This window comes from Takifugu flavidus, chromosome 1 (assembly GCF_003711565.1).
Source record: "Takifugu flavidus isolate HTHZ2018 chromosome 1, ASM371156v2, whole genome shotgun sequence".
In the NCBI taxonomy this organism is placed as follows: domain Eukaryota; kingdom Metazoa; phylum Chordata; class Actinopteri; order Tetraodontiformes; family Tetraodontidae; genus Takifugu; species Takifugu flavidus.
In genome coordinates, this window is record NC_079520.1 from 12,856,847 (window position 1) to 12,867,907 (window position 11,061).

Below are 11,061 nucleotides of genomic sequence, written 5' to 3' on the forward strand. Positions count from 1 at the left end.
GCATTGCCAGTAGATTATCAAATTGGTACCCAATTCACACACACACATGCACACGCAGAGTTTAGTGGACTTGAGATGAATCTAGTGCGTCAGGTCAATAAATTAATTATCTTCCTTAGCATTTAAACATTTCTTTGTGTAAAGGTGATTTTTTTTTCTCAAGCAACTAAACTATTTGTCCCAATACCATTGTCTGGGTGCTCTATTTTCTATTGTTATTGATTGAATTATAAAACTGTAATGCAACACTGAATTGAGACTTTACTGTAGCATAATTAGAGCCGAGCTGTGTTTGGAGGGATATCTGTGGTTATGACAGGTTGGCAGGTGGTTGGAGAGGAGGGCAAACAGCCTGACAATGGAGAGCAGCTGGTTGGGAGTGTGACACCTGCAGGCCCGGCTAGGGTCTCCCTGGTCCAAACTTCAATTGCAGCTCGACAGCTCAAACAAAGCCGATCATACGAGCCTTTACGGCAGCTGTCACAAATCACCAGGCAGAGTCAGGCGAAATGCATAGAAAGGACAAAAAATTAAAATGTTTTTTCAAAAAGTAAAAAGTGGTCAAGGCGTCAGCTGTGGATGTCAACTCAAATTACCTGCAGCCAAACCGCATAAATAAAATCTACATACAAGACTTTTTTCCACACCTGTTCCAACCATGATGCTCCAGACCCACTGATCATACTGATGCGTTGCCAAGGTGATGACAGATTCAAGTAAAGCTCCTTAGTAACAGAAGGAGATTGCAGGTAGAAATAGCAGAATGGCTTTATTGGTACTAGTGTAGAATTGTTTTTGTGTGTGTGTGGTGTGTGTGTGTTGTGGTGTGTGGTGTGTGTGTGTGTGTGTGTATGTGTTCCAGGACTACAGGATTATTATTAAATCAACTCCTCAGTTCAGTTGGACTTTACTGGCTCTGATTAAGTCCCATTTCAGTTCGATGTATTTTTAAAGTTCAATATTACAAAAATTTGACATTTTTTGGTTATTGTCAGTGATGCTGAAGGCAAAGATCTTTCCTCAACTGACAATCGAATGGATGAACAGTAATCACAGAATGAAGTTACAAATAGTGCAGCCATCTGTTAGTTAGCGACTCTTTAAAGCTGGGCTGAGAAGCAGCTTAGCCGACAGCCTCTGTTCTGACACACCTTCCTGCAACTGACCCCCAAGGCAAATGCAATGGAGAGACTCCATCTTGAGAGCTGAAGAAGGTGGCTGGGGAGAGGATGGTCCAGACATATGCACTGAAAATACACAAAGCTTGCTCGGTCGAGAAACTGCCCCCAGCTCGGCCAGACAGGTGCCTCTAGTTGGCAATCTAGCCTAATAGTCTTTGGGGAAGGCTATAATAGGCCCTGCCTGCACACCACTTGCGTGTCGGTCACTGGCCCTGAAACCTCCCTTGCTTTCAACCGTGACTCTCCTTTCCTGGGTGGTTCTTTCCGTAGGCCTTCTGGCTGCTGCATCGCGTTTTGGCCCCTGGCTGAAAATGTCCTTCGGGTCGTTAAACCATTTGTGATTTGTGTCACAGCAGGAAAAACATTGTTTGACCGCTGGTGTGATCGCATTTGGCTACGTGCTTCTTTCCCATGGGTTTGGTCCGGACATATGGCAGAGTCCGTCAAGCGGTGAGCGCAGGAGGGTGGCTCTTCATTGATGCTCGCTGCTCCTGATCGGGTGGCTGCCCGCAGAGTACTGCCTTTGGTGGTATGGATGTTTGTCTGCGGGACTGATGAACGCCGGCTGCCGCAGAGGGCTTTGGTGGTAGCTCGCTGGCTTCCAGGCCCTTGGGCGTGGAGGTGACAGCTGGATTCATCTGGTGGCCGGGGGTTCCACATCTTGGTGGCTGATGTTCCTGCTGGACATTGGCCTGGTGCGGTCGTTGGGCTCCTTGCACCTCGTCCTCGTTGGATTTATCACCGGATTGGGTGGTGAAAGTTGCAGCTGCTGCATCCCTTGGACAGTGATCGTGGGTCTCTGGTTGTGTTGAGTTCACGGACCAAGGGAATCCAGACCCACGGTCGTACATTGGGTGTTTGAGTGTGTTAATTCATGGTGCAGGTGTGTGTGATGAGGGTTTTTATGAGAATGGTTTAGGTCGGTATTTTAATTAATTTGTATGTTTTAGATTAGTTTGGTTATGTTAACTGGTGTAAGCTTTTGTTTTCTGTTTCTGTATTAATGTGTTTTTATTGTTTCTTTCAGCTGTTGAGGGCCCGTGGTATTGTCGAATTAAGCACCCATATCTGTGGTACAGGCACTGCAGCAATGTCACCATACTGTCATTAGTCTCCCTTCTGATGTCTCTAGGAAGGTGAGGGTGTGGGGTAGGAGGGTGTGCCGCATCTGATGCTGATGACACCCACCAGACTACAAAATAAAACAGGACGTGATGAAGACAGGGACAAAAACCTGTACAGGAGAGACACTTAACACTGGTCCTGACAAATGCTCATTTGGTTACTGAATTAACAACATACAGTTGGAAAAGCCTAATTTCCTAATTCAAGGCCACCTGGGTTTCTTTAGGATCAGAGCCTCAGACTTGGAAGACTTGTTTTTTTCAGCAGTTAGACACCAAAACATGGGTAACATTTATTGAGCAACCTCTAAAAGCATTCCCCCAGCCCCAAGTCCACCACATGGTCCCCATGTTGGCCCATCTGGGCTGGGTGTATAATAGAAATAGTTATTTAGAAACAAAGCAGAGACCAGACACCAGTCATTTTCTCAGATATTGTAGGATAATAGTAGGATAATAGTGTGTTTATTTAGGCAGTGGTGATAAAGGGTTACATATCATTGTAAGGTTCACATTTCCTTAAAATTACAGTAAAAAAGAGGGACATCGGCTGTCAAATAACCTCAGAGCTGCGCTTCTGGCGGAACACTTGAACAGAACCATGGGTGGCACCTCATCTGTTCCAGGGTAATACGCTGATCCGGGTTGAAAAGGAAACAGCTCATCAAAAACTTCTTACAGTCTGAGGAGGGTAGACGGAGAGAAAAGTGACCTTTATCACAAAAGCTGCATTCATTAATTACAGGTTCAGACAATTGCAAAATATTAATAAAGAAAAGAAGCAGTAGCATCTTTTTACCTTCAGACACTTTCAACTCCATTATGGTCTGGGTAAGGAAATTTTCGCAGTGCTGCATCCCTGTTGTGAACAAGTCAGTTTTTTCACTAAGTAGTTGGAGGAGGATGCAGCCGAGTTGCCAGACGGTGGTCGGGCCAGCTTCATAGGTTCCCCGGTGGTTAAACTCTGGAGGCTCATAGCAAGAGGTTCCTGTGAGGAAAGAAAAAGCTTTTGAATTAAAGTGTCCACTGAAAATCTCTCAATCAGACATCAGCATGAGTTCAGCCGTACCGACGTAGCCACGATATCCCGGCGTCACAAAACAGCCACAACCAAAGTCGATGACGCGCACTCGAGGAATGAGCCGAGCTTCATCGTCTTGAATCAGTATGTTTTCTAGTTTGAAATCACGGTGGAAGACGCCTGCCATATGGATTTGAATTGCAGCTTCCACCAGCTGCCTCATGAATTCCTGATGGACAGAAAGAAGAGTTAACGAACATCCAAAGATATTATCAGACCCAGCTCTGCAGCAGTGGGAGGTGGTCCACCGTAGCACGATCACGAACTAGCGTTATTACCTTAGCCAGGCCTTCGTCTATTTGGCCTTCGTCATACTCCAACAGGTCCATGCAATCCTCTGGCCTCTCCATTATCAGTAGGACTTCATCATCAATGCTGGTCCATGCTAATGGTGATATGACGGCATTTTCCCCTACAGAGTCCCCTGCTGTCATCGCCATCAGTATCATCTCCAGTGGGACGCAGTGGAGCTCACCGTTTATCACCTGAAGAGAGGAACACAACATGCTCGTCTGTGTTTACAGCTGGTCAGCAATGAAAAAGGAACAGCTCCACACTGAGCTCAACAGCTGATGGTAGGATCAAAGTTAGCCTTACCACTGGCTGGTATTTGACCAAGGCTTTATCAATGTGCTTGACTGCCACCTGCAGGAAAGAATCATGTGTCAAGGAGAGCAGTGACGATTATGTGTATGTGTGTGTTTGGTGTGATTCAAATAAAAATACTTACTGGAAATAAATCGTCCCTTCTATAACCAGAATACACTGTTCCAAAACCTCCTTCTCCCAGCTGGTCAACTTCTATGTACTTTTTCTGATATTCTTCTGCAAACACAGATTTACTACAGCTTTAGTGCACACAAACACACACACACACCCTCCACAATAAGCTCACCTCTGCTGATGGGCACCAAGACATGCTTGGTCTTTGATATAGTTGATGGCTGCAGCTCAGGAAAAGGGGACACAAGGGGAACCGTCACTGATTCCGTCTTCTGTCTCTTCCTGAGAGCTTCTGGGTGTGACTGGGCCTTTCGTTTTCTGCCCAGGTTTAACACCTCATTCAGTCCCACTCGAGTAGAGGGTTCGCTGCAAACTGTTCTGTGTGCTGCCGTTCGCCTGCACTCAGAGCTGACCTTCCTCTTTTTGCTCACCACCCTACCGTGGTCCCCTGCGCTGGTGGATGGACTGGTGCTGTTCTCTGATTGTGAGGTAAAAGCAGTCTGCTTTAAACTTTTCTATTCAATGAATCAGGCCAGCATGAAAAACATGGATGTGGCTTCTCTGATGGTGTAGTCACCTGATTTTGAGGATTCCTCATGTTTGCGTTTATTGGAAGAGACGCCCATTTCTGCTTTGTACCACAACTCAATAGCCAATGGTGAACAATTTGTTAGTATATTTAGCAGAGGAACTTTGTTGACTATACCTTTTTCTTTCATGCCATTGGCTTTAATCTTGGCTTTGACGTATTCGTGTATATCTTTGAAAGCGGCTTTGGTGTTTCTTTAAGGTTTTGACTCTGAACAATGTCTTTATGCTTTGATCCCACCCATCGTGTTTTCGTTGTCTATTCAAGGTAGTTTTCTTTGTCAACTGGACTGTTTTTCTTGTCTTTTGAAGACATTTTGCCTTGTATCCAGAAGGCTTCTTTAGTTCTGAACTCGCTGAGGACAGAGCTTGAAAATATAGCCCTTGTGCAAGATTTGGAGGACCAGTTTGTGTCTATGGACAGAACCAGCTTGTGTGGGGAACAATGGTATTAAAAGCTGAGCTGTAATGGGATGTTATGGGGGATGTTGCTGCTCAGACATTTATCCTGTCGTTCAAAATGAAAGAATGTGTAGCAGCTGCTTCTGTTGGGTAACGTATTGCATCACTTCCTGTCTTCTCGATAGAGTTCATTGGTGCACTGTGCACGGTGTGTGTTGGATTCACTTTATTTAAAATAGTTCCGCAGCTTGGAGTTGTCTGGAGTTGTGTCAGGTAGCCAGGAGAAGGTAGCCTCTGCGGAGCTGCCTAGCGTAGCTACAGCTAGCGGTCCCCCGGCAGCAGCCGAGCAGCCGGCTAGCCTGGGTGATGGTTCGCAGGAAGCGTAGCCCAAACCAAAGGCCCAGGGTGCACCACCAACCGCTTCCCGTGGCTAACCGCTTTTCCCCACTCGGCAACACACCCGCTAAGAAACCGACCCTGGTAATTGCCGACTCTGTTTTGTGCTACGTGAAGCCAACTCCAGCGACCATGTTTAAGTGCATTCCGGGGGCCAGAGCGGGCGACATAGAAGCCAATCTAAAGCTCCTGGCGAGAAGTAAACGTAAATTTGGTAAAGTTATTATTCACGTCGGAGCAAACGACACCCAGCTTCATCAGTAGGAGGTCACCAAAATTAACATAGAGTCGGTGTGCAATTACGTAAAAATGATGTCGGACTCCGTGGCATTCTCTGGTCCCCTCCCCAATCTGGCCAGCGATGAGATGTTTAGCCGCATGTCGTCGCTTTGTCGCTGGCTGTCATAGTGGTGCCTCGAAAACCAGGTGGCCTTTATAGACAATTGGTACATTTCTTGGGGAAAACCTGGTCTGATTAAGAGAGACGGTGTCCATCCCACACGTGATGGTGCTTCTCTCATTTCTAGTAACTTGGCCAATTTTATTAGACCCAAAGTGACCTGACAATCCAGGGTCCAGACCAGGATGCAGAGTTGTAGTCTTACACACCTCTCTGCTGCTTCCTTAGAACCCTCATCCACCAACAATAATATATTTAACACTATAGAGGTAGTCTCTGTTCCACGGTTAAAAGTTCACCAAGCACAGAGCAGGGGAGCGGTCAATCACCATAATCTTATTAAAATTAATACTAAAGCACAAGTTGGAGAAACTAATATCACAATTAAGTGTGGACTGTTAAATATTAGATCTCTTTCGTGTAAATCCCTGTTAGTGCATGACCTGATAGCGGATCATCACATTGATTTATTTTGTCTTACTGAGACCTGGCTTCAGGAGGCGTATGTTAGCTTAAATGAATCTACTCCTCCTACTCATCTTAATTATCACATTCCTCGTGTTAATGGTCAAGGAGGGGGAGTGGCAGCAATCTATCACTTCAAGTTATTAATTAATCCTAGAACAAAACATAGCTTCAGTTCATTTGAAAGCCTGACTCTTGGCATCACCCATCTGAACCAGAGGACGGAAAAGCCACTTTTGTTTGTAGTTGTATATCGGCCCCCTGCTGGGCCACATTCAGAGTTCCTTTCTGAATTCTCGGACTTCTTATCTGACTTGGTCCTTAGAAGTCATTATTAGTGGAGACTTTAATATCCATGTAGACGTTATAAATGACAACTTTAGAAATGGCTTTATTTCATTCCTTGAGTCAGTTGTGTTTCATTCAACAGATAAATCAGCCAACTCATAGCTTCAACCCTTGATCTAGTTCTGACTTATAGTGTTGACGTAGAACATGTGTCAGTGTTCCCTCAGAACCCCTTCCTGTCAGATCATTAATTGATCACTTTTACATTCATGATTAAGGATTCTTCTATGCTCAGAACAAAGTCTTACTATAGCAGATGTCTTTCAGATAATGCTGTAGCTAAGTTTAAGGAAGTGATCCCTGTGTTGATCCCAGGACCACCGTGTGTTTCCCCAAGGGTAAATCACTATAATCTTAGCCCTGCTGAGGTTGACTCTATTGCTGAAAGTGCAGCAACCTCACTGAGAATCACGCTTGATTCTGTTGCCCCCCTGAAAAAGAAAATAGTAAATCAGAGGAGGTGTGCCCCCTGGTATAATTCACATATCAGGACCCTCAAGTAGAAAGTGCGAAGACTGGAAAGGAAGTGGCATTCTTGTAAAATAGACAGCTACCATGTAGCCTGGAAAGACTGTCTGGCAGTTTATAAAAAGGCCCTCCGTAAGGCTAGAACAGCTTATTTTTCTTCTTTAATTGAAGAAAACAAGAACAACCCCAGATTTCCTTTCAGCACTGTGGCCAAATTAACCAAGAGTCACAGTGTTTTAGATCCACGTATCCCTTCTTCCCTTAGTGGTGAAGACTTCATGAGCTTCTTCACTGATAAAGTTCTAGCTATCAGAGAGAAAGCTAACCAGGCCATCCCAACAACTGGACCATCACCAGATGTGCTGACTGTGGGAACATACAGGTTCTCCAACGAGCCTTTAAACTCCTTCAGCCCTATATATTTTTCTGAGGCGTCATCGCTAATTCAGAAATCCAAGTCAACCACGTGCCTTTTAGATCCCATCCCAACACACCTGTTGAAGGATGTTTTACCATTGATAGGCAGTTCTATCCTGGACCAGATCAATGGTTCTTTAGTGTCAGGTTATGTACCCCGGTCCTACAAGGTGGCAGTGATTAAGCCGTTGCTTAAAAAACCATCACTGGATCCTGACGTATTAGCAAATTATAGGCCAATATCCAACCTTATCTTCTTATAGCTTCAGATCATGGACTGGTTTCTATGCTGGTTCTGCTGGACCTCGGTGCTGCTTTTGATACTGTTGATCATAGCATCCTGTTACATAGACTGGAACATGTGATTGGCATTAAAGGGAAAATATTAAAAAATAAACCTGGTTAAAGAAAGAAGTCTCTATTAATGTTGTACGTCCGTAAGCAGAAAAGCTCTATGACATGCCATCATCCTCGCTGCCTTCTAAATGAATTGCTGAGGAGCTCTGCATGAACAGAACTCATTTTCACGCGTTTGAAAGTGTTTGAAGACACATCTCATCTCCTCTGAGACAGCTGTTCATTAGAGTAACAGCTCAATCTCAGCAGCCTCTTTATCAGAAACTGGGTGCAGTATGGACAAATTGAGGTATAATTATAGCACTGGATTGCAAGAGCCTTCATCCTCACAACAAACTAATCTGGCCAATTATCCAGAGAGGAGAGGTGAAACCAGCTTTTACTCACTGATATCAGGAAAACAAGCATCAGTGTACAAAGTCTTTGACGTTGGAGCTTTTGGCAGATTTAGAGGCTACTGCATCAGACTGAAGTGCAACTTCAGTGGAAATACAAATGTGAGGAAAAAATGATTTTCTGGGAAAAAAAGTGGGATACTGCCCGATCTGGGCTGACATATTTCCTGAGCTTCCTCAGAGAATGTATTTAGGCAGCAACTATTCTCAAAAGAGAAATGTGACGTTAGTGGAAAACATCTTAAGAGGAAGAAGAGTATATAATTCATAAGTCTCCGCATGTTGTCCTCTTGTGTGCACCTTGGCCTTTGTGAGGTTAAGGACATAACACGTAAGAGCAAGAGAACCATGGGGTGGAGGAGCAGGAATGAAGGAAGAGAGGGGGAGTTCTTTTGTATCTCTCAGGACTACAGAAGATGCAGACCTGAATATTAACTCACAAGGACCCTATAGAGGTTTAATTATTGATTACCACTGAGCGTTCGGTGCCACAGACATCATGTGCTCCAGGAAGAATCAACTGAGAGGATATTATAGTGCAGAAGCTCTCAGATATGGTAGCTAGCCAGTAATTCAAAGAGTAAAGGGTCTCCTGAAGAGTTGCTGACCCACAGAAATCTGCAGATCAAAACCCAAATATTACAGTAATATTGTGTTTGAGCATTTGGACCAAAACTAGAGCTAGTTTGATGTATGGGACTATTTTCTTGTTTTGTTTTTTGCTGTTTTTTTTGTTTGTTTGTTTGTTTTTTACTTCATTTGGCAGCAGTTACTGTTTGCCCTGTTGTTAAATTAAGATTTTGTTAGATTTTGTTTTGTTGGTGCATTTCTCATCTGTTAATGAACCACGGTGGCTCGTTTTCAGAAGATCCTTCTGCTGTTGTAGTTTGTCTTTTCTCCACTGCATGTGGAAGCTGACATTAGCAGAAGCGTCTCCTCCTAGGAACCTCACTCATATCCTCTTCATTTAATGTCCTCTTCAAGTTCAACTTTAGCCCCAGTCACTTGATTTCACACTTCATCTCACACTCTCTTGCACGGACATGGATTCGGGCCTAGAGGCGAGTCAAGCTGCAATTTAACACATTTAGAGGACATGTTTGAATCGCGAACACAAATGAGGCTGCCACGCATGGAAAACAAAGATTTGGTGCGTGCGTTATTTTACTGAACAGCCTTGAGTGCCTTTGACAGACTGCGGTCTTCCTCTCGGACTGGTTTAATAGCATGAACGCGGATATTTTACATGCTTAAACTCTCGATGCACAAGGGAAATTATTAGCTGAATGAGGAAGTTTAAGTAATCAGATGGTGTAAAGACCCGTTAGGTGTGATTTTTTGAAAAAAAATATTTAATAAATTCTTTTTGCAAACTTGCCGGAGGGTATGAAACAATCAAAGATTGCATTTTCCTGAGAACAAACTCTCACCATTTTAGCTGATGTGTCGAGTTAGACACATGCTGCTCGTACATTATCGTGAACCAAAGCAATATTGAGGTTGCCAAGCAACAGATACATTGCCAATGGTCAGTTCATGGAGAAATAAAATGCAGTTACTAAACTGAAAACAAAAGGTATTTTTGATTGTTCTATGTCACAATATTAGTAAAAGGTTTCATTTTGAAGGAGCTGAGAGTTCAGAGTGCTTCTAATTATGTCATAACAAACTGTTCTCTTCTGGTGAGCGTGTGTGTAGCTCACATAATGGTTTATAATGAAATAGGGCACTTATCAAAGATGGTGGTTGCAAGAATAGAAAATATTTCCATATATTCTTGTTTGGATGTTAGATCCATTATATTAAAGTTATCTCTTATTTGCTTTTACCTTGTTATATTCTTTATTCTTGTTATATTGTTTCTCATTACTTAATGTTTCTTATTATTTGTTAATGCTTAATGTTCATGATGCTTGATGTGTGAACTCGTACTTCTCTGGTCAAGGGCAACAGAAATGCAGCTGCCGTAAGGAGCATTAGGAAGTGACAATGACTGGAGAACATGAGGCAGGAGGTGTTCTTTTAATCTGTGTGATATGGAAGACTGTGCTGTGTGCGAGCCAAGCTAATCAAATCAGTGAAGACCTACGTATAATCTCACCATTATGATTTACAGTCTTTTGCTTTGTATGGGACCTATCTTGTGTTTCCCCCTCCCTTAGGCACATTTGAATTCTGTGTAACTGGGGACCTCCTAATCTCAATAAAAGAAGGATGGCGGGAGGTGTGCCTCAGGACGTGTTGGAGATCTGGAACTGAGCACATCTCTCCGTCCTCCTTGCTGCAAGTAAAACTTAAAGCTGTTGTCTTTGCCTCATTTGTTTCTCTCATGTTTTAGGTCGTTTGAACCTAACATTGGATTTGCTGTCTCATCTAAATAAAAAATAAAATTGAATCAACTCTCAAATTATCTCAAAGATGATCCGAGTCTCAGTCATTGTAACCTTGGATTACATCAAACCAGAAATAGTACAAATACAAAGTAAATGTGGGGAAGAAAAGTTTGCTTTTCGAACGATGGAGGTTGTCATTCCATGTGTATTATTGTTTTCCTAGTTTGAGCTGTTTATGTTCTGTTTTCCTTGGTCTTGTCTGTCACTTCCTGCTCTGGATTCCCTCCTTTGTGATTAGTTGCCACACCCCTGATTGTTTGCACCTGCATCTCATTGTCGCCACCCCTATCTTGTATTTATGCCCCAATCTTTGTTTTTGTTCT

General features: G+C 43.5%; 1 protein-coding gene across 1 annotated transcript; it reads right to left on the reverse strand.

Annotated features, from left to right (window-relative positions):
• Window positions 1-2,764: 2,764 nt before the first annotated feature.
• Window positions 2,765-4,735, reverse strand: LOC130533349 (serine/threonine-protein kinase pim-2-like). Its single transcript, XM_057046651.1, has 9 exons — window positions 4,687-4,735; window positions 4,549-4,624; window positions 4,282-4,427; window positions 4,117-4,211; window positions 3,984-4,031; window positions 3,665-3,871; window positions 3,375-3,555; window positions 3,105-3,293; window positions 2,765-2,987 (listed from the first exon to the last, which is right to left on the reverse strand). Exons 1-9 carry the CDS (start codon window positions 4,733-4,735, stop codon window positions 2,869-2,871), a joined length of 1,110 nt encoding a protein of 369 aa, XP_056902631.1. The 3' UTR covers window positions 2,765-2,868.
• Between the last annotated feature and the right edge of the window lie 6,326 nt (window positions 4,736-11,061).